At 42.3% G+C, this 27,425-nt stretch overlaps 1 protein-coding gene across 2 annotated transcripts; it reads right to left on the bottom strand.

Moving 5' to 3' along the window:
• anxa14 (annexin A14) lies at positions 1–27,425 on the bottom strand. 2 transcript variants are annotated; one of them, XM_079523462.1, is made up of 13 exons: positions 27,308–27,425; positions 26,934–26,973; positions 25,239–25,335; positions 24,428–24,516; positions 21,863–21,976; positions 20,406–20,496; positions 19,951–20,030; positions 19,486–19,524; positions 18,957–19,047; positions 17,828–17,923; positions 16,972–17,027; positions 16,592–16,699; positions 1–73 (listed from the first exon to the last, which is right to left on the bottom strand). In XM_079523462.1, exons 2-13 carry the CDS (start codon positions 26,958–26,960, stop codon positions 14–16), a joined length of 948 nt encoding a protein of 315 aa, XP_079379588.1. In that variant the 5' UTR covers positions 26,961–26,973; positions 27,308–27,425; the 3' UTR covers positions 1–13. The 2 variants fall into 2 exon arrangements, with proteins under 2 accessions (XP_079379588.1, XP_079379587.1); XM_079523461.1 differs by lacking the exon at positions 1–73 and adding an exon at positions 16,237–16,392.

Here is a 27,425-nt window from a genome sequence, read left to right as displayed (position 1 = left end):
GACAGAGAGCACATCAGTCTTCAGATCGACAGAGAGCAAGGAGCGCCTGTAGATAATCTCCTTTGAATGGTTTCTGTGGAAAAAATTATAGAAAAACTGTAAAATAAAGAATAAAATAAACGTCTCTTGTATGAGTAATAGTACTTCACTCAAAACATAATGTGACATTAATGATTTTATGTCTAATTAAACAAACTATGTAACTGTATTATTTTAAATACATGTGTTTGAACAGTCTCATGCATATACATAACTTGGGTCAGTGTGCATGCGTGCGAGATTTACAGTAGGCTACCTGTAGAGCTCTGACACACAGCAAATCTTCTTCACAGTACGTGAGATACCAGGATCCCTTGGAATACAGCAGGCTAAAAGAAAAGAGAGCCAATAGGATGTGAGGGGCAATGTTTGGGGTGTGTGAATATCTATCTGAACATGATTATGTCTAAATGTTGTCGAACATCTTCATCTGTTGCTTCCCTGCAACAGAGGAAGCGCAAGAGACAATTCCATTCATTAATAAATAAATGGACACTGAGGATTTTAATGTTCATGATTGAATGAATCAATGAATAAAATGATGCATTCATCAGTGACAATGCTCACACCCACAGCCACAGCCAAGATTCGATTTTTTTTTTTTATTACTTTTTATCCCACGATTTTGTAACCCATTTTTCACCCCTGTGTCAATTATCTAATGTGCTCCTGGGTTCTGCACACCCTCCGCCATATATGGGGGACATGGGGAGAGCAACGGACTTGAACTCATGCTTCCTTCATGCCTGAGTGTCCAAGTTGATCCTTTACACCTGACAGGGGGGAGTTTCCCTTGTTGGACGTAGCGCGTGGAAGGAACACGTTATTCCAACCAGTTAATTTCCCCTCCATCAGGCGCCCCGGCTGGCCAGGGGGAGGCAGTTTAGACCAGGATTACACACACACACACAGTCACAGACACAGTCTCATCAGCACTGCACATACAGTAGTAGCAAATATATATGTCAACAACATGCTCCAATAAACAGCTCCAGTACAAGGACACAAAGACATGAGTAGTAGTAAGCTTTAAAAATATATCAGATATTTGAAGACAGATGGACAAGTAAGCAGTGTAATGAATGGTACAGCTTGAAGGCTTTGTTTATGGGTTTACTGACATGTCATGAATGATGAGTGACACACTAACCCACTTTATGTTTTTCCACACACACACACACACACACACACACACACACACACACACACACACACACACACACACACACACACACACACACACACACACACACACACACACACACACACACACAGCTTGATCTTTATACCCTATAGCTATTTCCTCATTCATGCCATCTCTGTTTATTTGCCACTGACTTTTTACAAACGTGTGGAAAAAAACAGGGTCCTAAATGAAAAGTTCTGTCCACCCCCAATACAAATGTTGCCTCTTCTCCACAACAGACTCTCCTAACATCATTCAGCTGTTGGTCAACAAAGGATGACACAAGACGCTTTCCTCTTTCTTGATCATCTGTACATACATTTTCCACACACACACACACACACACACACACACACACACACACACACACACACACACACACACACACACACACACACACACACACACACACACACACACACACACACACACACACACACACACACACACACACACTGCAAGGTGTGTTTGTTAGTGTTAACACACACAATTAACTTACTGTAACTGTAACGGTATGTCCACAAAGTACACTTCATACATAAAGACACTTTTTACAGACAATTCAACCAGACAAAAACAAGACAAGACAAAACAATACAATTCATAAATAAACAAACAGGAAAAACAAAAAACAAAAACAAAACAACATTTCACATAACATGGACATAACGTAGGACATAACACATGGATCATTGCATCATGGATCTATTACAGTGATGATTAGTGAAAGCATGAACAGGTAGTCTCAAGATGAGGACAGCATAGTTTTAAACAAATGAAAAGATGTTATTGAACGTATATGGACAGGTAGATTGTTCCAGTCACAAGGAGCTTTGAACATGAATGATGTTTTGCCAACTGATGTGGGTATGTTAAAGTAAATCTGTGAGCAATGTCTAAGTTGATGTGTAGAAGTGTATGGTATCATAAGCTGTTTTAAATACTGTGGATAATTGAAATGAATGCATTTAAAGATGAACTGCAGCCAGTGCTGGTGTCTTCTTGAGGTGGGAGATGGTAAGTTGAGGTTTTCGTACAAGGTACAGTGGTGGGTCAAATATGGGCAGTCAAGGACAAATCTGCATAAGCGGTTATATACTGAGTTCAGGGGAAGAAGGTTTGTTTTAGTGGCAGTCTGATACATTACAGTCATTTTTTTTTTAGCAGACGCTTTTATCCAAAGCGACTTACAATAAGTGTTTTCAACATAGGTAGGGAACAAAAACTACTAATCACCAGAAGTCTTTAGTGCATTTTCTGCAAAAACAAGCAACCAAGAGTATACCTATAGCGCTAAGGTAAAAGTGCAATATATCAGCTACCTATTTCCTTAAACAGATGAGACAAAATAGCTAAATCAAATGAGCATGAGCTAAAACAATTAAGTGTATCGACTAAACAAGATCCAATAAACAAAACAACAATAGAAAACAAGCGTTCGTACAACTAGTTAACAACAAGTAGGTCAGGCAGAGAGGAAGGGTAGTGTTTCCTGAAGAGGTGGGTTTTCAACCTGCGGCGAAATATGGGCAGTGACTCTGCTGTCCTAACATCAGTGGGAAGTTCATTCCACCACTGTGGGGCCAGAACAGAAAAGAGTCGTGACCGTGTGGATCGGCCAGAAGGACCCTTGAGTGACGAGGCAATCAGTCGCCCCGAGGTGGCAGACCGAAGTGGTCGGGCAGGGGTGTAGGCATCGACCATAGCCCGGAGGTAGGAAGGAGCTGTTCCTTTCACTGCCCTATAGGCTAACACCAGGGTTTTGAACTGGATGCGAGCCGCTACGGGGAGCCAGTGTAGAGAACGGAGAAGGATGGTTGTGTGGGAGAACTTGGGGCGGTTGAACACCAGACGAGCCGCAGCTTTCTGAACAAGCTCCAGAGGTCTGACGGCAGATGCCGGAGCACCAGCAAGGAGGGAGTTGCAGTAGTCCAGGCGGGAGATGACGAGAGCCTGGATGAGCACCTGGGCTGCCTTCTCCGTGAGGAAGGGGCGAATCCTCCTGATGTTGTAGAGGAGGAATCTGCAGGACCTTGTCACTGATGCGATGTTTGCCGAGAACGTCAGTTGATCGTCCAGGGTCACACCCAGATTCTTCGCAGTCCGAGTTGAGGTCACCACAGCATTATCAATGGTGATGGCCATGTCTCGGTGCGGACAGCCCTTCCCCGGGAGGAACATCAGCTCGGTCTTGTCCAGGTTGAGCTTCAGGTGGTTTGTCGACATCCACGCCGAGATGTCAGCCAGACAAGCAGCAATGCGTGCCTCCACTTGGGTATCAGAGGGGGGGAATGAGAGGATCAGCTGGGTGTCATCGGCATAGCAGTGGTAGGAAAAGCCATGGGAGTGGATGACAGCACCCAGAGATGTAGTGTAGAGAGAGAAAAGAAGAGGACCCAGAACCGAGCCTTGGGGAACCCCAGTTGTGAGCCTGTGTGGTTCTGACACAGACCCTCTCAGCATCACCTGGTAGGAGCGACCTGTCAGGTAGGATGCAAACAGGGAGAGTGCAGAGCCTGAGACACCCATCCCCTCGAGGGTGGAGAGGAGGATCTGATGGTTCACCGTGTCGAACGCTGCAGACAGGTCCAGGAGTATCAGGACGGAGGAGAGAGAGTTCGCTCTAGCGGCATGGAGCGACTCCGTCACTGCCAGCAGGGCAGTCTCTGTCATAAACTACATCTGCATAGTCAAGAATTGGTAGTATGAGTTGTTGAACTAGTTTTTTTCTTACTGTAAAAGAAAAACAGTTTCTATTACGATATAGAACACCAGTACTAAAGTTGATTTTCCGGACTATGTTATCTATATGACATTTAAATGATAGATTTGAATCGAGCCAGAGACCAAGATATTTGCATTGTTCAACTCTGTCCAGTTGTGTACCATCAAGACAGGATATATTGAATGAATGATTGTTAGTTTGTGCTTTAATGTTTTGATTAGTCCCGAAGAGCATAGTGTTTGTTTTGGTTTTGTTGATAAGTAATTTATTAGATATAAGCCATGATTCAAGATAATTAAAATGTAGTTGCAATGTCGACTGAGTTTGTGAAAGGTTAGTTTGTGAAGTGTATATGACAGTATCATCAGCGTAGAGTTGAACGTTACAACCAGAGAAAATTGAGGGAAGATCATTAATAAAGATGGAGAATAGAAGTGGGCCTAGGGTTGAGCCCTGTGGCACACCACGTTCCTGTACTGCTAGATCCGATTTACTGCCCTGAATGACAACGCAGTGTTTTCTATTTTGCAAATAGGAGTTGAACCAGAGTAAGGCATTACGTGACATGCCAATAGAGTGGAGTTTGTCTAATAGGAGGTAGTGGTCAACTAGATCAAATGCCTTGGTTAAATCAATAAAGATTGCACCAGTAAGTTTCCGATTAGCAGAGGCAGAGTGTATGTCATTGGTGAGTTTCAATAGAGCAGTAGTTGTAGAATGATTTGGACGAAAACCAGATTGAACAGGTGAGAGAATGCTGTATTTGGAAAGATAATTGGACAGTTGATTGTAAATTAATCTTTCGAAAACTTTTGCTATTGAACAGATAATTGAAATTGGTCTGTAGTTGTTGGGATCAAGTTTATTACCTGCTTTGTAGAGTGGGGTGATACGTGACCATTTCCAGATGGAGGGTATGTCATGGGTTGAAAGAGATAAATTAAAAAGGTCGCAGAGAGGGTACATGAGAATGTGTTGAGCAAGTTTGAGAAATTTGGCTTCGACGCCATCTAAGCCAGGACTGCTGCAGACTTTGAGGTCCTTAATTGCATTCAGGACTTCAACAGGAGTAATTCTCCTGAAAGAGAATGTGCTATGGCAAGGTGGTGTATTGGTGAGAACATAGGGATCAGTTGTAGGAGCACAGACTGAGGAGAAATGTTGGTTGAAAGCTTGAGCTACTAAAAGGGGATTATGTAGTATGGTGTTATTGACTTTTAACTGATTATGCTGAGTCATGGTTGTCAGGTGCATTGGTTAATGTTTTAATTTTTTTCCAAAATTGTTTAGGATTTTTAAAGTCATTGGTAAGGGATTCATTGTAATATTTAGATTTTGAGTTTCTAGTCATGATTTTACTTTTATTTCTCAGAAGTCTGTATTTCTCCCAGTCAGAAGGATCTCTTGTCCTACGATACACAGCCCATGCTTTATCTCTCTGCCTGAAGGTGCTTATAAGATCAGTTATCCATGGAAGATGGCTACCCTTGACTTTAATAGTTTTGAAAGGGGCATGTTTATGGATAGTTTTCGTGAGTTCTGAGTGTAAGAATGTCCATGCGTCGTGAACATTTGAAATTATTTGGTACCTGTCCCAGTTAATTGAAATTAAATCATTAATAAATGCGTCAACATTGATTTTCTTATCTTGTCTAATTTGGATTAATTTAGTTTGGGTAACTTAATTTTCCAAATGCAAAATATGGTGCAATGGTCACTGAAGCAGTCAGACATAATCCCTGATTTAATGTATCTGTTCGGATGTGAGACCAGAATCCAGTCAAGCAAGGATTGACTTGTGGGCGTGACCCGAGTGGGCTCACTAATTAGCTGTGTTAAATTCAGATTCCTAATAGTATTCTTAGCAGTATTCGAAGATCTATCTGCCCAGTCCAATCTCCCAGAAGTGCCACCTCGTTTTTATCCTTGAGAGAGTTAATAGTGGATACAATGCAATTAAAGGATTCAGCAGGAGCTGAAGGAGGTCTATAAATGTTTCCAATTGTGATATATTTGCTCTCATGTAGGATGACTTTCACGAAAATACTTTCGAAGTGTACAGGCCCAACTGTGGGTACAACTAGTTCAGAAGCTAGATTAGATGAGACATATGTGACAACACCACTGGCCCTTGTACCTCTATCTGTTCTATATAAGACATCATTTGTTAATTTGATTTCATTGTTAGATATCTTGTTATTGAGCCAGGTTCCTGGTCCAAGGTGTATGTCATAAATACATGCTCCCCCCACCACACACACACACACACACACACACACACACACACACACACACACACACACACACACACACACACACACACACACACACACACACACACACACACACACACACACACACACACACACACACACACACACAGCTATATAAAGCAAAATAAAAATAGTACTCTAAGCATTTCTCAGTAGGACAGGACAGACTTGTGGACAGACTGACACATTAAAGGCTTGAACGACGTCAGAAATACTTTGACCGTATATGTACGTCTGTGGTTTGAACATTGTGTTGTTATAACTATTCCAGGGATACACCTTGCATACTTCTTGACACCATGAAGACTCTGGTACTATGTGCGCTGGCTCTTCTAGCTTCAGCTGCAGGGCAGGTAAATATTCAACTATATTGTATTCTTGTCGTTGTGCATCTCACTTGACACATTGTTCATGATAACAGTTCTTCAAAATGATCTCACCAATGCTTGGTATATTAGAGTTGTAGTGGTTTGTTTTTTGGGGGGGCGTAATGGTCATCAGTCAATCAGGTGTCCCTATTTATTGGCATTGAATTGACATCTTCAATAAATACAATTTTTTGTGCTGCATGTATAAAGGGCTTAAGTGGTTATAACAATGTTTTTAGCTAAGAGTAACAGCTCTACCAATGATTCGGGACAGGTGACAATGGGGCCACAGTCCTCTTTCTGTTGAATGACAGCAGCTAGTGTTGAATTTACTGCAGTAAATTGTGGTGCGTTATTTTGTAACTCTAGATACATAGTTATTCACGTAGCCTACTATACTGTGTATCTATAGTCTCTGCTGGTAGGAAATATTATAGCCTATATGCAAAAAACAATCTACAGTAAAAGCAAGTTAAGTGTGGCTTTGGTCTTATTCCTGTATATTAAGAATTAATTCCATAAAGTAAGTGAAGTTAGTTGTGCCAGAGCTGTACCAATCTTATTTGTACTTCTACAATTAAGTCAATTAACTGTTCATATAATCTGCCTATATATATATATATATATATATATATATATATATATATATATATATATATATATATATTTTTTTTTTGTATTGCACACAATGCCATACAATACACTGACAATTATGTCAAACGGCAAACGCGTCGTGCAATAAAAAAAAAGAAGCATAAATAATCTTGTGCTGAGTCTCTGGAGTGTGCCTTTCACTGGGGAAGTTATCTTTGGCCTGCATATATATATATATATATATATATATATATATATATATACTGATAGGCCAGTGTGACCTGGATTTTGTCTGTTTGGGACGGGCCATCCTTTTACCATAACGCGCTCTAGCTCTCTCTCTGATAACAACCCTTGTAAATGAGGCATTTCTTGTATTGCACACAATGCCATACAATACACTGACTAATCTCTTCCTCTCCGTCCAGAACACAACGGTAGCACCCACGACGGCAGCACCCACTACTGCAGCTGCAGGGCAGGTAAATATTCAACTATATTGTATTCTTGTCGTTGTGCATCTCACTTGACACATTGTTCATGATAACAGTTCTTCAAAATGATCTCACCAATGCTTGGTATATTAGAGTTGTAGTGGTTTGTTTTTTGGGGGGGCGTAATGGTCATCAGTCAATCAGGTGTCCCTATTTATTGGCATTGAATTGACATCTTCAATAAATACAAATAATAAAAATGACAATATTTTGTGCTGCATGTATATAGGGCTTAAGTGGTTATAACAATGTTTTTAGCTAAGAGTAACAGCTCTACCAATGATTCGGGACAGGTGACAATGGGGCCACAGTCCTCTTTCTGTTGAATGACAGCAGCTAGTGTTGAATTTACTGCAGTAAATTGTGGTGCGTTATTTTGTAACTCTAGATACATAGTTATTCACGTAGCCTACTATACTGTGTATCTATAGTCTCTGCTGGTAGGAAATATTATAGCCTATATGCAAAAAACAATCTACAGTAAAAGCAAGTTAAGTGTGGCTTTGGTCTTATTCCTGTATATTAAGAATTAATTCCATAAAGTAAGTGAAGTTAGTTGTGCCAGAGCTGTACCAATCTTATTTGTACTTCTACAATTAAGTCAATTAACTGTTCATATAATCTGCCTATATATATATATATATATATATATATATATATATATATATATATATATATTTTTTTTTGTATTGCACACAATGCCATACAATACACTGACAATTATGTCAAACGGCAAACGCGTCGTGCAATAAAAAAAAAGAAGCATAAATAATCTTGTGCTGAGTCTCTGGAGTGTGCCTTTCACTGGGGAAGTTATCTTTGGCCTGCATATATATATATATATATATATATATATATATATATATATATACTGATAGGCCAGTGTGACCTGGATTTTGTCTGTTTGGGACGGGCCATCCTTTTACCATAACGCGCTCTAGCTCTCTCTCTGATAACAACCCTTGTAAATGAGGCATTTCTTGTATTGCACACAATGCCATACAATACACTGACTAATCTCTTCCTCTCCGTCCAGAACACAACGGTAGCACCCACGACGGCAGCACCCACTACTGCAGCTCCAACAACCGCAGCACCCACGACGGCAGCACCCACCACTGCAGCACCCACCACCGCAGCACCCACAACTGCAGCTCCCACGACTGCAGCTCCCACGACTGCAGCTCCCACGACTGCAGCACCGACAACTGTGTCCACTACGACGCACAATGGAAGCCCTTCAATTAAAGCATCTCTGTTGAGCTTTGCGGCCACATTGCTGCTGTATGTTGTGGCACACTGAATAGATAGAGATGTGGCTGTGCAGGTGCATGTGTTGATATTCTGAAGGAGCTGGCATCTCTTCAGAATTAATGAAACACAATAATAACTGCAGAACCATGAAACCTGTCTAAACCAAGCTTGATTTATACTTGGTAAATAGAATAACGTCTCTTGTATGAGTAATAGTACTTCACTCAAAACATAATGTTGACATTAATGATTTTATGTCTAATTAAACAAACTATGTAACTGTATTATTTTAAATACATGTGTTTGAACAGTCTCATGCATAAACATAACTTGGGTCTGTGTGCATGCGTGCAAGATTTACAGTAGGCTACCTGTAGAGCTGTGTAGAGTGATGTGTCTGTTGAAGGTAGGTCACTCTGACACACAGCAAATCTTCTTCACAGTGAGATACCAGGATCCCTTGGAATACAGCAGGCTAAAAGAAAAGAGAGCCAATAGGATGTGAGGGGCAATGTTTGGGGTGTGTGAATATCTATCTGAACATGATTATGTCTAAATGTTGTCGAACATCTTCATCTGTTGCTTCTGTGCCCTGCAACAGAGGAAGCGCAAGAGAGAGACAATTCCATTCATTAATAAATAAATGGACACTGAGGATTTTAATGTTCACAATTGAATGAATTAATGAATAAAATGATGCATTCATCAGTGACAAATTTGACAATGCTCACACCCACACGCACATCCAGACAAGATTAGATTTATTTTTTATTTTTTACTTTTTATCCCACGATTTTGTAACCCATTTTTCACCCCTGTGTCAATTATCTAATGTGATCCTGGGCTCTGCACACCCTCCGCCAACCTAGTCCCCATATATGGGGGACATGGGGAGAGCAACGGACTTGAACTCATGCTTCCTTCATGCCTGAGTGTCCAAGTTGCTCCTTTACACCTGACAGGGGGGAGTTTCCCTGGTTGGACGTAGCGCGTGGAAGGAACACATTATTCCAACCAGTTCCTTTTCCCTCCATCAGGCGCCCCGGCTGGCCAGGGGGAGGCGGTTTAGGATTACCAGGGCAGGATTACTGCATGTTTTTTGTGAGGGTACCTACCCTAGGGGGCACGGGCAGAACATGCAAACTCCACACAGAAAGGTCTTTTCGCTAACCCCGCCTCGGGTATGGGCACTGATGACGCAGAGGAGGAAACACACCGCCAGCACCCAAAGCGTCCCGAGCGGGAATCGAACCCAGGACCTTCTAGCTGTGAGGCGACAGCACTACCAACTGTGCCCCCTCAAGATTAGATTTTATTAGAGAGATGATCAGGACCTTACCTTCATGGTCTCTAGTCTTTGTGCCAGGTACAGATAAGGATTTAAAATGCATTGCACTGAAATTACAAGAGGATTTACAAGTGAGTCATTTAGCAGACAGTACCTCTGAACCAGAGTTACTTACAAGAAAGTGTGAGATCAGAGTAATGAGCATGAGCCCTACACTAGTTAACAACAACAGGGGAAATGAGAACTCAGCACTGGCATACACTGCAAAATCCTTATTTAATGGGTACTGCACACATTTTATTGTGCACATAATTGTGCACTTACATAAAGAGTAAACTGCTGGTTTAGACTTCAAACTTTGCACATACCCCCACCTGCGTGCAAGCGAGAATTGACACACACACACACACACACACACACACACACACACACACACACACACACACACACACACACACACACACACACACACACACACACACACACACACACACACACACACACACACACACACACACACACACCACAAGGACCTTTAATAACTGATTTACAACATTACGTACAGTAACGTAACCATCGCCACTACATGTGATGCGGAGCCTGCAGAGCTAGTTCAGGCAGATGACTCAGAGCAGCACCTATACTTCTGATCAGGAGATCGGTCACATGCTCACTGCATCTAATTGGGGCCATTTAAACCGCCCTGCTTGCTAGAGTTCTCAAATTCTACCCGAACCCAACCTTACCTGATGAGGTAACCCAATGTAAAATATTGATGACCAGATGTTTTCGGGGCAGGCCAGGCTGGGCCAAACATCCATGAAACTCGAGGTTTCTGTGTTTTGGGGGTTTCCGGGCCTAACGTTATACTAATTAGCCGGGCCTGGCCGAGCTTCAGGCCGGCCCAGTTTATAGGGCCTGGCCTAAATTTTCAGGCCGGTTGAGAACTCTACTGCTCATTCTTTTTGCTGATGCTCTGCTATGCTGCTAGCCTGTGCTCTGACCACCATCTCAGCATACACATGTGGTGCTGCTAGCCTGTGCTCCGACCATAGCTCTGCTATGCTGCTAGCCTGTGCTCTGACCACCATCCCAGCATACACATGTGGGCTTAGTTTCTGTACAATCCCCTCCATTTCAGTCCTGACAGATCATTTATTTATTATTATGTTCATGCTTTCAGAGAATGAATGAAATGAGACAGAGCCTCGAGGCCAAATTAATGCAACCCTTTAACACACACACACACACACACACACACACACACACACACACACACACACACACACACACACACACACACACACACACACACACACACACACACACACACACACACACACACACACACACACACACACACACACACACACACACACACACACACACACACACACACACACACACACATTTGTAGGACCATATCGCCTCTAGTGGCTCCAATCGGTATGGTGTATCTTACCTAAATTAACAGGCAGGCAGGCAGGCAGGCAGACAGACAGACAGACAGACAGACAGACAGACAGACAGACAGACAGACAGACAGACAGACAGACCTCCATGGCTTGTCGTAGGCGATGAGCCTCATGTTGCATCGGCTTCATCATCAGAGCCAACAAGAGGTTCTCTAGTTCTCCAGACAGAGCCTTCTTCACACCAGTCAGCAGGTCCTGGAACACAACCATCACATCACACCATCACATTAACCATTTGCCATGTATTGCTGTAGGCCTACTTCAATATATTTTGATGAGAAAGGTTTATGGAATATTTTACATTGGGTAAAATATACCGGTGTTTAGTGATGGTATAACTAAAAGGATGTTTAGTGTTTCTGAAAAAGCTGAGGGTTTACGTGATCAATTCAACTACATTCTTCTTTATATTATCATTATTCTATCCAATTTCTGGGCCTGTCATAATAATAATAGGAGAAAATGATGTAGATCTCTCATCTTTTTTGTCGCAAAGGAATTTGGTGTAGGAGGAAGGGGGGGGGGGGTCCCTGCAAATACCTATATCTAAGTACAAATACCTGGGGGGATAGAAACTAATAAACAAACAGGTGTGTTCAAGGCCGACGGGGCCTAAGACCAGTTCACTCTGCAAACACCTGGAGCTAACATGCTAACACACATTGTCAATGTCAACAAATGACATCAATTCATGCTCCACCACACACACACGTGTGCACACACGGACACGGACACGGACACGGACACGGACACACACACACACACACACACACACACACACACACACACACACACACACACACACACACACACACACACACACACACACACACACACACACACACACACACACACACACACACACACACACACACACACACACACACACACACACACACACACACACACACACACACACACACACACTCTGTGTAATGCTCTATAAAGCTGTTGCAAAAAAACAGTACTCCAAATATTTCTCATTGGACAGGACAGACGTGTGGACAGACTGACACATTAAAGGCTTGAACGACGTCAGAAAATAGAAATACTTTGACCGTATACGTACGTCTGTGGTTTGAACATTGTGTTGTTATAACTATTCCAGGGATACACCTTGCATACTTCTTGACACCATGAAGACTCTGGTACTGTGTGCGCTGACTCTTCTGGCTTCAGTGCAGGTAAATATTCAACTATATAAAGTATTCTTGTTGTTGTGAATCTCACTTGACACATTGTTCATGACATAATGATCTCACCAATGCTTGGTATTAGAGTTGTAGTGAGTTTGGTATTAGAGTTGTAGTGGTTTGTTTTGGGGGGGGCGTAATGGTCATCAGTCAACCAGGTGTCCCTATTTATTAGCATTTACTTGACATCTTCAATAAATACAAATAATACAAATGACAGTATTTTGTTTTGTATATAGGGTTATAACAATGTTTTTAGCTAAGAGTAACAGATCTACCAATGATTCGGGACAGGTGACAGTGTACAATAGGGCCACAGTCCTCTTTCTGTTGCATTGAATGACAGCAGCTAGTGTTGTATTTACTGCCTTAAATTGTGGCACATTATTTTGTAACTTATTCACATACTATACTGTGTATAGTCTCGGCTGGGAGGAAATATTATAGCCTATATGCAAAAAACTAAATAGAAGATCTACAGTACAAGCAAGTTAAGTGTGGCTTTGGTCTTATTCCTGTATATTAACAATGAATTCCATAAAGTAAGTGAAGTTAGTTGTGCCAGAGCTCAATCTCAACGGTACCAATCTTATTTGTACTTCTACAAATCAATTAACTGTTCATATAATCTGCCACATGAGATTTATATATACTAGTCCTTATACCCGTTCAAATATATGAACACCAAATGATGTACAGTGTGGGTACAGCGATGTAATAGATCCTATAATTGATGTATGTATTTTGAGGTGTAATCAGTCTGGTGTCAGACCCGTGGGGAACATATGTTGGTCAGACATACCAACAGTCCTCCAGTCATTAGTCTGACAACACCGTCGCTCCCGACATGCGATGTTTTAAATTACCCGTGGCTCCCAACATGTGTTGCAGGTTTAAACTAAGCCATGTTGCGAGTTTAAAATCACCCGCGGCTCCTTATTTTCCCAAAAGAATGTTTTTGCAACAAACGTTTAAAAATTCCACATTTGCTGCGCCCCCTATGGCTGAAAATGGAATTGCTTTTGGCTCTCCGTTGATTAAACCACCCTCGACATGTGAATGAAATTTGGGGTGGATTGGACATTCCGTTGGTGATTTGTATCATTTTTTGTAAAACAGGCCCCTTCCACTAACTTTGGACGCCGATTACAGCCGAACGATATGGACTATGAAAATTCTGCCTGTGGTGTTTTAATCGGATAGGTCCAGAGATCATGTGTACCGTGTTTTGTGAGATTTGCACAAAAGCTGTAGGTGGAAGAGCAAAAAGTGTGTTTTGAAGAAAAGGCAAAATGGCGGAACATCTATCCTGACACAAATGGGCGTGATCCAAGGAATCCAGGGAAAGTGAAATTTTGATTTTCCGACCTACGGTTCAAGTGTTATAAGGCGGAAAGTGGGCTTTTATAGCGCCACCATGAGGCCGGCTGATGTAATTATTTATTACGTTAATTTTATGAACCTCCCCTCCAAGTGTTGTAACTGTAGGTCCGACGGTTTCTGAGAGAAAAATACTTGATGTGAGTTTTCGCATTGTCCCATGTAAGTCGATGGGACATTTTTATTCACTAATAAATTAATTATTAATAAATAATTTGTAAAATTGAAAAAAGGGCTTCGTTAAGACTTTTCACACATGCCCGTGTGAAAACTTGGAGCGATTGGTGCAGCCAGTGAGGAGCTAAGACAGTGTTTCAGACAGACATTCATTCAGACATTGAGTGAATTATAGTATGATGATTATATAGTGAAGAGGCAGTGGTACAGAAGTGAGGTACAGAGCAGAGGCAATGGAGCGTAATTCCATATAAGGTAAGTTCATCAGGTAAGAACAAAGGCAATGGAGGGCAAGTCCATATAAAGTAAGTTTGTAAAACAACATAACCTATTCCCAATTGGTTCCAGTTCTGAACCAACTATTCAGTGGAAACAATCTGTACTGGTTCAATATTAGGTGGGAAAAAATAACCAAACTGGTTCAACCCTGGTGCAAAAAAGGGGCCAGTGAGTACTGAGGCAGCGCTTTTATGTTTGGGTGTGGCTCTCAGCGGGCCCACGCAACTAAACTGCTCTCAAATCAGGTTGATTGAGCATGTAGATAGATTGGGATGTAGCGTGCCTCGATGACGCATATGGCCCAGACTGACGCTTGTACAGTAAGTGAGGCATTTCTTGCATGGCACACAATGCCATACAATACACTGACTAATCTCTTCCTCCCCATCCAGAGTGTCACAGAGGCTCCCACGACAGCAGCGCCCACGACAGTAGCAGTAGGACCCACAACTGCAGCACCCGCGACTGCAGCACCCATCACCGCAGCTCCAACAACCGCAGCACCCACGCCTGCAGCAGCCACGACCGCAGCTCCCACGCCTGCAGCAGCCACGACTGCAGCTCCCACGCCTGCAGCAGCCACGACTGCAGCTCCCACGCCTGCAGCAGCCACGACTGCAGCTCCCACGCCTGCAGCAGCCACGACTGCAGCTCCCACGCCTGCAGCAGCCACGACTGCAGCTCCCACGCCTGCAGCAGCCACGACTGCAGCTCCTACGACGGCAGCACCCACGACTGCAGCTCCCACGACGGCAGCACCCACGACTGCAGCAACAACAAATACGACACACAGTGGAAGCCCTTCAATTAGAGCATCTCTTTTGAGCTTTGCGGTCACGTTGCTGCTTTATGTTGTGGCACACTGAATAGATAGAGATGCGTGTGGCTGTGCAGGTGTGTTGACATTCTGAAGGAGCTGGCATCTCTTCAGAATGAATGAAACACAATAATAATTGCAGAACAATGAAACCAGTCTAAACCCTGAAGCTTGACTTACTTAGAAAATAGAATAATCGACATACATTAGCTTGAAACAACAACAGCGACTAAGTATGACGGACCCTATTAAAACCATCAATCTTTGAAAAAATATTGTAGTGTCCCGACTCCCGGGTTGTGCAATGAACAAGGGAGGGACTTCCTAGCATATGCCTCGGGAACGGTACAATTCTGATGTTGTGTTATTATAATTTACATTTACATTACATTTACTGTGTGTTTTTGGCTAAGGGCACGCACCTACATTCTGTGCCCTTTGAGTGAGTGAGTGAGCGAGCGAGCGAGCGAGCGAGCGAGTGAGTGACTGAGTTGATTTTGGTGCTTTTTATATTATCTTTATTGTGACAGCTCACAACTGTCACAATAAATATAAAAAGTGTTGTCATGACTAATTACATTGGACCAGAAACCCACACTGATTACAATATGTAACCGATTATGACAGCTATTTATACGCCACTCCAGTGAATGTTCTTAATCATTATGAAACGTGTGACTTATATACAGTAGATATCTTTATTTCTTTTTACTATTTAATTGCTGAAACAGGAAAGAAATTGTAATCATTTCTAAATCACAGAGGTGTGTATATTCGTGTGATTCGTAGATCAGTCTTCAGATCGACAGAGAGCCAGGAGCGCCTGTAGATAATCTCCTTTGAATGGTTTCTGTGGAAAAAAGAATAGAAAAACTGTAAAATAAAGAATACAATAAACTTCTCTTGTATGAGTAATAGTACTTCACTCAAAACATAATGTGACATTAATGAGTTTATGTCTATTTTCAAGCATTATTTTAGAACAGTGTTTGAACAGTCTCACGTAACATAACTTGGGTCTGTGTGCGTGCGTGCGAGATCTACAGTACCTGTAGAGCTGTGTAGAGTGATGTGCCTGTCTGTTGAAGGTAGGTCACTCTGACACACAGCAAATCTTCTTCACAGTGAGATACCAGGATCCCTTGGACTACAGCAGGCTAAAAGAAAAGAGAGCCAATTGGACGGGAGGAAATTACTAACTACATGTTACTGCAATGTTTGGGGTGTGTAAATATCTATCTGAACATGATTATATCTAAATATTGTCCATCATCTTCATGTGTTGCTTCGATATTGATGATTCCATTCATCAGTAAATAAATGGGCACAGTTTACGATTGAATGAATAAAATGATGCATTCATCAGTGACAATGCTCAACCACCCACACCCAAGATTGGATTTTATTAGAGAGATGATCAGGACCTTACCTTCATGGTCTCTAGTCTTTGTGCCAGGTACAGATAGGGATTTAAAATGCATTGCACTGAAATTACAAGAGGATTTACAAATGAGTCATTTAGCAGACGAAGCCTGCAGAGCTAGTTCAGGCAGATGGCCGATCAGAGCATCACCTATACTTCTGATCAGGAGATCGGTCATGCTCACTGCATCTAATCTGGGCCATTTAAACCGCCCTGCTTGCTGGAGTTCTCAAATTCTGCCTGAACAGACGTTTTCGGGACGGGCCAGGCTGGGGCCAAAAATCCATGAAACCCGAGGCTTCTGTTTTTTTCAGGTTTTCGGGCCTAACGTTATACTAATTAGCCGGGCCTGGACGAGCGTCAGGCCGGCCCAGTTAGGGCCTGGTCTAAAATTTCAGGCCCGTTGAGAACTCTACTGCTTACTGCTAATTATTTTTGCTGATGCTCTGCTATGCTGCTAGCCTGTGCTCTGACCACCATCCCAGCATACATGTGGTGCTGCTAGCCTGTGCTCTGACCATAGCTCTGCTATGCTGCTAGCCTGTGCTCTGACCACCATCCCAGCATACAGCATGTGGGCTATGTTTCTGTACAATTCCCTCAATTTTATTCCTGACAGATCATTTATTTATTATAATATGTTCATGCTTTCAGAGAATGAATGAAGTGAGACAGAGCCTCGAGGCAAAATGAATGTAAACCTTTAACACACACACACACACACACACACACACACACACACACACACACACACACACACACACACACACACACACACACACACACACACACACACACACACACACACACACACACACACACACACACACACACACACACACACACACACACACACACACACCTAATACTTTCAATCCCCGTCTAATGTCTCCTGAGAATCGCTTTTCCAGGATGGGCTCCAGTGTCTGTCCCTGCTCCAGCTCCAGTCTCATCAGCACTGCACATACAGTAGTAGCAAATATATACATGTGTCAACAACATGCTCCAATAAACAGCAACAAGGACACAAAGACATGAGTAGTAGTAAGCTTTCAGATGGACAGATGGACAGATAAGCAAAGAGTGTAATGAATGGTACACCTTGAAGGCTTTGTTTATGGGTTTATAACTCACTGACATCACATGCTTGGCAGTTGGCACACTAACCCACTTTGTTATCTTTCCACATAACACAGGGGTTCTCAATGTTTTTGGCTGGGGACACCCGGAAATGCTTTGGCCATGTCTCGCGACCCCTGCCCCGCCCCCTCCCCACCACCTATACAAATTGACCTCTACAATAACATTAATAATAGAGAAAATACATCATAAATAAATACAGAAACCAGATATAATGATTAGGGAAAGTTTATGCATGCACCACTATATGTACTATGTAGACTCTTAATTTCTATTTTCCAGCCATTCAGTTGCAATTTTGTTTTTGTTTAGTTTTTAGTTTTTTTGGGAGGGGCGGGGGGTGTGTGTGCCCCTCCTCGGGGCCCAGGTCATTTAGATGTTTGGACAAAATGTGTAGGAGTAATATAAAAAGTTCAGTGTATACATAAGGTTTAGAAGTTTCACGGAAATCGCATGCTGTGTTCATGATCTGAGGCATTTTTTGTTCAAAACTGACCAATCCTGCAAACTTTGGAAGGCAATCTTAGCCAATGGGGATTGAATATGGGGAAGTGGACAGGTCCGTGTTGATCACATGACTGTAGAGATAGTGTATACCGATTTGTGTGATTTTTGGATCATATGTGCATACAAGTAATATAAAGAAATGTGTTTTGCAAAAGTTGGCCTCATGGTGGTGCTATAACAAGCCGTTGTGGATAAATTGGAGCAGTGTGCACAGTTTGGCATCACCCGGGCCAACGGTGCCGGAGATTAGCTGTACGCGGACACGGACGGAGTGCAAAACATACTCTCCCCATGCCTTCGGCCTGGTGGAGACAATAAACACACATCCTCACACAGACACGTACCGTTATTAAGATGGCCTGAGTTTCTTGAGGTCAGTATATTAATCCAGGGTCCAGCTTCTGCTTTCTTCCCATTCAGCGATGCAGACAAAGTCTGATATTTCATTATAAACCACACAAAACAGTCAAAAGAAATCGTCCATGAAACATATTAAATAAACATAGTACATACAATTCCCTTATATTTGAGATATTATACGCTTTTTGAAAAGCTAAATAGCACAAATCACATCCTACATTTTCACTAATTATCCACGCCAATCTAGAATCTTTATTCTGGGGGCGAGCATTGGCCCATATGAGCCAATCTACAAGCTCACAACACAGTGTGACATGTTGTGAGCTGCGGGGGGTTCACGGTCAACTAAGCACTGGGTGTGAGTGGTTTTAAGTATTAATAATATAATATATAATATAATAATATAATATAATGTTGGAAAATATCAACTGCAGTAAAACACAAGAATGACACCGTATTGATACATGGTAATAAGTAATGTGATTTAACACAAGGCATTCCCTTAAACTGTACCTCAGTATCTGTCTGAACACATCCAGCAACATTTTCCTTCTGTTGGGAGAGAGGAGAGAAGAATTCTGATTATAAACAACAGCATAACATACAGTAACCCATGGAATGGATATGGAATGGATTTCATAATGCAGGTGCTAAATTAATAAATAAATGTCATTTTTTGGGGGGAGGGGGCGGTACTAAAGGTCAGACACCTTTAGTACTACAAAGTAAAATCCTTGTTTTAATGTGTGCATTCTGGGCCCTTGGCCTTGTGGGTATATATTTGCACAAAAATGAACACTGCTGATTTTATGGCATAGTAATCTCCCATTTGGTGGGCACTTATACACTTTTAGCTTCAGTCTATGGCTGTTTTCTTTCTTTTGTTGATGTATAAGTTTGTACTTGATATTGTGAAGATGATCAAATAAACTAAACTAAACTGGTGGAAATAGGTATAGAAAAGGGTTTTACTGTTACATTTAGCAAAGCCACAATGAGCTTAGCAAAGTCTCCACTGGTTTCTCCTTTCAGGTCCTTCTCCAGCTCCTTCTTGTACACTGAAACACAGAGAGAAACAGCCAAAGGTCACGTGGGAGGTCCTCAATCCTGCTGTAAATCGAATAACAACAATATAGTTCACACAGGTTTGGAAAAGGCTTCCAGCAGAAATGGTCAACGCAAAAGTATGAAATATGGATTAAGTGTTTAAAATGATTGCGACGATATATTAACTAATTTAGCTGGTGACCCCCTGGAACCTCCCCAAGGACCCCACTTTGAGAACCAATGCAATAGTTGAATAATTCAATAGCTCTGCAAGTTGGCCATTGGGTGAACTTGTGAGCATTGGAAGATGAAGCAAGACTTTGGAAAAGGCTGCCAAAAGTACTGTGACGTGAGTAAATACAATGACTGTGATCAACATGAATTACTTTCACTGTAGGCAGTAGAGGCGTCTCTGAGTTGCTGTCCGGATCTTGTACACAGGATCTCCAAGAGTGTCTCCTCATCGGTACCTAAACCCTGTGTGAGCACACACACACACACACACACACACACACACACACACACACAGTCACACACACACACACACACACACACACACACACACACACACACACACACACACACACACACACACACACACACACACACACACACACACACACACACACACACACACACACACACACACACACACACACACACACACACACACACACACACACAGTTGAGACAAATTAGACAATGAGACTGTATAAGTCCATACTAATTATCCATAATAATGTATAAATCATGGATAAGGGGTCAGGGCAGATTGCCCCTTTTCGGGGAGGGGTCAGAATAAATTGTGGACTTAAACGGTTATTCGTCTCAACTCTAAACTGCTCAACTGTCCATCTTTTTCTAGCACCGGCTAGCTGATGTCTTTCCAACTTCCACACACACCAACTGTAGCCTCGCGTTGCGATACTAATATCCCACTGCGCTGCACTGCGTGGGGGCAATGCAGTGCAGTCAGATGAGGCTACACCAACTGCACTGTAGATCATTTACTTTACCTCAAACTACAGGCCTCAAATGTATTGTAAAAGCCCCGATACTGGCCTCTAGATGGCAATCCTCCCACTAGCCTACATTTTGAGATTTCTTGTGTGCAAGTGGACCTTTTGGCCTAAGGGTGGCACCAGAGAATCACCAAAATCAGAATGGCCCATCTGCCCGAGAGCACAACAAATTCAATGGCAATACAGCCAGTATTTTATTTTTATTTTATTTATTATTATTTTTAGATAAACGTTAGGCCTACTACATCTATACAAGTAACCTACAGTAATAGGGTTCTCATGCACATAACTGTGGTCCCAAACTGTTTTCGGAAGGTAAGTGGCACACCTGTGTTTTCCCATCGCTTCAATTGATTGGCTCAGCAGCAGATTTGAAACCAGCTGCTGACAAAATAAACTAGAACAGGAAACAGGTGTGTCACCTTCTGGAAACTGGGACTACAGTTTTGCACAAGAGCCCAAGACGGAAATAGCAAGACATGCCATCTCCGGATTACCGTATCTGCGTAAAGTGGGTGGATGCCGTTTTAGATATAAATATTGGACACAATCACCACGAGCCACACAATATCCCCAAATGGCAAATGGCTTTTTTCAGAGAGAAAAATCAGGAGAAAATGTACTTTATTATCAACCTTTCTCTGTCCCAGCAATACACTCTTGTGGGATCTAGCACCATAACCATTATAGGACGTCTGTGAGATTTGCCCACTTAGGAGACCATTTGTAGGATTTGTGTACCATGTCGCCTCTAGTGGCTCCAATCGGGATGACGTATCTTCCCTAAATTAACAGACAGACAGACAGACAGACAGACATACCTCCATGGCTTGTCGTAGGCGATGAGCCTCATGTTGCATGGGCTTCATCATCAGAGCCAACAAGAGGTTCTCTAGTTCTCCAGACAGAGCCTTCTTCACACCAGTCAGCAGGTCCTGGAACACAACCATCACATCACACCATCACATTAAGCCTAGAACACTAAACACGGGTGATTTTCACCCGGACAATTATATTTTTGTAATTTTCATAATGTTGCTGATGTCTGAGGTGGGTGGGTCTCATAGAAGGTAGGGTTGTTTCTCTGCCCACATCCCTGGTTTTTTCTACAGGCAGGTGTTAGGGTGAATTTCACCCGTGATTAGTGGACCAAAGGAGTTCCCAGCTCCATTATCGCTGTTTGTTGTTGAAATGATGTCATGATGAAATATTAAAGAAGAGTACCTCAAGTTGCCATGTACTTTTCTTTTGCTGTACAATATATTTAGATGAGAAATACCTTGTATGGAATATTTTACATTGGGTAAAATATACCGGTGTTTAGTGATGGTTTGACAAAAAGGATGTTTAGTGTTCTAGGGTTAAACCACTAGAACGCAAGCATATCCTGGGTCCATATCCTGGGTGTGTCATTTAGCAGATTAATACACAACGTAGAGCATTGTGGCGCATTGTGAGCTTATGATTGGCTTTTTCTGAAAAAGCTGAGGGTTTACGTGATCAACTGCATCATTCTTTATATTATCATTATTCTAACCAATTTATGGGCATGTCATAATAATGCTGTGATCTTGTGAGCTTTTTTTGCCAAAGGAATTTGGTATAGGAGGAAAGAAGGAGGGGGCCGAAGCACAGACTACAGACACCTGGGGGGGATAGAAAGGTATATAGAAACACTGGCCCGAGTATGGTTCCATGCTATGGTAATGGGTCATTTAGGCCTTGAAGATAGTAAAAGTGCACCTGCCTGTTGTTACTGTCATGATCTACAATTTAAGCCTGGATCTATCTATATCTATAATATTATGCAATATTCCCAGCAACATTGTGGGAAATGCCATGCTCCTCCTAGTCATAACATTTTGCATGTTGACATGCATTTGACAAAAATTACAGCTAAATTATATTTATAATACCAACTAAGCCCTTTTAGTCCTCCCAATCCCAATCCCGAACTCTTTGTTAGGTTATAAAGAGTTCATGATGTTGCTAAACCTTCTCTTTAAATAAAGGTGTGTTCAAAGCCAGTGTTTGCAGAGTGAAAGACCAGTTCACTCTGCAAACACCTGGAGCTAACAACATGCTATGGATCACACGCACATTGTTAATGTCAACAAATGTCCCAGACAGACATTCACAATGAGATTCACCTGAACTATCACAGCAATGCATGCCTGACGTGGCTGTGCATGGATGGATCTACTCATAGGAAATAACAGGTAACCCTGAACAACAAGTCATGTACATGTTCCTGGTATAGGGACTTTCTTGAGGTATGCTAAAAAATGCAAGGAAATAACCGATCTACAAGCTCAAAAAGAGTCCCGATGATGTGGTGGAATAAGTATTCTTTTTACTGAAATATATCAATACTGTAGAAATACTTACAACTTACAAGTAAAAGCCAGGAATTGAAAATTTACTTGAGAAAAGTACAAAAGTATTGGCATCAAAATGTACTTAAAGTACCAAAAGTAAGAGTCATTAAAGCACAAGTTTTCAAAGAAATCGCAGATCGACATACTCACAATGCGTCGCATCACGACACATTGTGATCTTTTGGATCGGCTATTTTAAAATGGCAGAAATGTATAGGCTACAGGGCTGAAGTGGTATTCTGTACTGTATGTTTGTATTAATAATAAAAATCAAGTTTTCAAAAGAATTAATAAGTATAAGTACAATATTTGCCTCTGAGATGTAGTGGAGTAAACGTAGAGAACATTGGAAATACGTATTATATTACATATGTACTTAGTTGCTTTACACCACTGGACGCGTTGTGGGTTTGTAGAGCAGCTACTTTCGGCACGTGACACCATCAGGCTTGTTTTTACTGCGGAATGAGAGCCATTACCAACACAATGAAGTGTAGAAAGTGTAGAGGCAAAGCTCTCCGTCTACCAAGCAATCTTCGTTCCTACTCTCACCTATGGTCATGAAGTGTGGGTCATGACCGAAAGAATAAGGTCGCGAATACAAGCGGCCAAAATGAGTTTTCTTCGACGGGTGGCTGGCATCTCCCTTAGAGATAGGGTGAGAAGTTCAGTCACACGAGAAAGACTCGGAGTAGAACCGCTGCTCCTACGCCTGGAAAGGAGCCAGCTGAGTTGGTTCGGGCATCCTCGACGCACGTCCCACTGGGAGGAGACCCCGGGGCAGACCAAGGCGCAGTTGGAGGAAACACATCGACTCACTGGCCTTGGAACGTCTCGGAATCCCCCAGGAGGAAGTCACTAATGTTGCTCTGGAGAGGGAAGTCTGGAGCACTCTGGTGGAGCTGTTGCCCCCGCGACCCGACTACGGATAAGCGGTTGAAGATGGATGGATGGATGAAGTGTAGAAGCATAAAATACTAATAGTGGCAAGATCATGCATTAGTTTACCTTCTCTATTATTTCCTGGTAGGTCTGGGCGATGACCTGTCTCTGATGGTTGTTCCGGTTGGTCAGGATTCTCACCAGAGTCACAGCATCTGATCCAGAGGAAATATTCAGATTACAATGACAGCATCTGTCTCAACACTGAGCAATGGCTTCTGAGTTATGCTATTTTATTGTACTATTAAAGTCCTTTTCTTTGGTTGACTGTCTTGGTAAGACATATTAAGAGGTATAATCAGCACCATTCAAATGCCATTGTATCTGTACAGGGCAAAATCCTGAGTGTTAATTTAACTCTGAGAGTGTAAGAATGTATCTGTAAGCGTTCTACTCCTAAAGCAGGTGTTATCACCACGTCTATCATCTTTTTTGTATATATATAATTTTTATACCACGATTTTTGTAACCCATTTTTTTCACCCAGTGTCAATTATCTAATGTAATCCTGGGCGCTAAACTTCCTCTGCCAACCTGGGGGGGCAGCGGACTGACCTCATGCTTCCTTCTATGCATGAGTAGTCCAAGCTGCTTCTTTTCACACGTTATTCCGGCCAGTTCCTTTCCCCTCCATCAGGCGCCCCGGCTGGCCAGGGGGAGGTAGTTTAGAGACCAGGATTACTGCATGTTTTTTGTGAGGGTACCTACCCTAGGGGACACAGGAGAACATGCAAACTCCACACAGAAAGGCCATTTCTCAAACCCCGCCTTGGGTATGTGCACTTAACACGCCCCCAGCGCCCCCAGCGGGAATCGAACCCAGGACCTTCTAGCCGTGAGGCGACAGCACTACCAAGTCTATCATCTGAGGAGGTACCTTTCTTCCCCAGTGCAGTCTCGATCTCCTGAGCATCCCTATCAGGGTGGAAGTTAGGGAATGGACGCACCGTGCCCAAGGTACCCCACGCCATGTCCTAATGGATAGAGAGAGAGAGAGAGAGAGAGAGAGAGAGAGAGAGAGAGAGAGATATCAATAGCAGTGTTGGTCTGATATCACAAATAAGGTGGTGTACTGTAGAAGTGAGACTTTGTTATCAACATAAGCCCTATATTTCATTGTTGTATGATGAAAACCAAAATAAAAGAATATAGACCAGTAAGGCGAGAAGCGACCTCGTCCTAAAGGGCGAGGTCGCGTGCACGCATCCGCCTGGGTGACAGCAGACTGCTGGGCGAGCGCTGGCGCTTTGGCATGGGGGGGTCAGATCAACATATGGAATGAATTAATTCTGTACTGGCCATATATGGAGCGTGTCTTGAGTTTACAGGGTTTGATGAGGTCAGATCAACATATGGAATGTCAGAACAGTTCAGCTTCATATATGGAGATCTAAAGGTGGCAGTGGGGGCAGTGGGGGTCTTGAGTGTACAGGGTTTGATGAGGTTTAATTTTCGGGCCTGTTGAGAACTCTACTAATAACTTTTGGGCAGGCCCGTCTAGAGTTTGAATGAACAGGTATCAGGCAAAAGGGAGACATCGAAGAGGAAGGACAGCGAAGGATCTACATATGGAATGTCAGAACAGGTCAGCTCCATATATGGAGATCTAAGGGTTTGAGGTCAAATTTCCAAGAATTGCTGGAAATGTCATAGTAAACTGTGACCTACAGTCGCAACAATAGAGGGCTAGAGGCACTGTACAGTATATTGTGTATGCATGCATAGCCTACTGTACTGTACGAGTACTATAATGTGGAATGTGATAATGACAGGAACCAGGTGGAATGTATAGTACGAATTCTCTGAATTCATCTTGATGAAAAGTGATTGATGTGACACCCACAATGTATGTAATCTAATCTCTGTCATAATCTTGACAGAGATTGGATGACATACATTGTGGGTGTCACACAGAGAAACAAATCATCACCATCAATCACTTTTCATCAAGATGAATTCAGAGAATGAAAAGCATGTCCACCTTTACAGTATGTTGCGGCACTTGTGTGAAAACACAGTTCACAGTTCAGTTACATTATCAAAATACCACATTAAGACGAGAAGCATTCAACACTTTTTGAAGGGAAATTTTGTCAAAATTTGGCTCTTGTTTAAGGGGCCTGGGCCATAGTTCAGTGGTCCAGGCAGTGTGCCGCGGGTTCGACTCCCGATCCCGACGGCCTTTACTGCATGTCTTCCCCCCCATCTGACTCCCCATTTCCTGTCAGCCTACTGTCTGTCCCTCCATAAAAAATATAAAATAAAGGCAAAAACTTTTTTTTTTTAAAGTGTTGAAGGGAAAATACTAATTATGGAATTATACAATTGGTCTTCTCATACATTTGGTAATCAGTCGTACATCATTTGTAAATCAGTCATACAGTATTTGACACCACATGCCTTTGTTACTTGTAATACAGCACTGTTTAGAAAAGCTTGGTGTAACAACAGAAATAACAACAGAGGGAATGTAAAGAATCAGAGGAAACAAAGCACAGAGCGTGTCCATTTAGACACGATAGGAACTCGATAGGAAACGGAGGAATGCAGAGGAAAGAGGATGCCAACTTACATGTGATTTGAAGTACTCTGGATCCATGGCCTTTTTTAACCTGCAATAGTGAATACAGGCGTGTAAGGGACAGACACATTCCACACACTGTACCGCAAAGTACACGCGGAAACATGAACACACAAATGAAAACAAGTAATAACATGCACACATTGGTGTGCCCTCTTACAGGTAGGAGTGGATTGCATGCAACAATTTGGTTTGAATCCATTCCTTTCCAGAAGATTGACTTACTTATTGACTTACACACTTTAACAGCTGTGGTGATACACTCAGCAAATACACCCACCAAACAAGATTCTTGAATTTCTAAAACTATTCCCAGGTATATTATAAGTAAATACAACAGTGATAATACTATTAGTCAAACCTACCTGTAACTGGAGTCTTGTGGCAGTTCCGTAGAGGCGAGTAGCTTCCGTCAACCTTTAATCAGCCTTGCATTTAGTGTCCCACCTTTGCTACACCACACCTGTTATGCTACACCCACCG

This window comes from Electrona antarctica (assembly GCF_951216825.1).
Source record: "Electrona antarctica genome assembly, chromosome: 15".
Lineage (NCBI taxonomy): Eukaryota > Metazoa > Chordata > Actinopteri > Myctophiformes > Myctophidae > Electrona > Electrona antarctica.
This window is presented reverse-complemented; position numbering and strand designations above follow the sequence as displayed.

Excerpts from the sequence above, each read along its gene's own strand:
- anxa14 (XM_079523462.1), bottom strand. The coding sequence starts at position 26,960 with ATGGATCCAGAGTACTTCAAATCACAT. Across the intron at positions 20,497-21,862 it reads GCCTACGACAAGCCATGGAG|GGTTTAGGTACCGATGAGGA; the intron begins GTATGTCTGTCT and ends GTGCTCACACAG. Across the intron at positions 16,700-16,971 it reads AAAGACTAGAGACCATGAAG|CCTGCTGTAGTCCAAGGGAT; the intron begins GTAAGGTCCTGA and ends CTTTTCTTTTAG.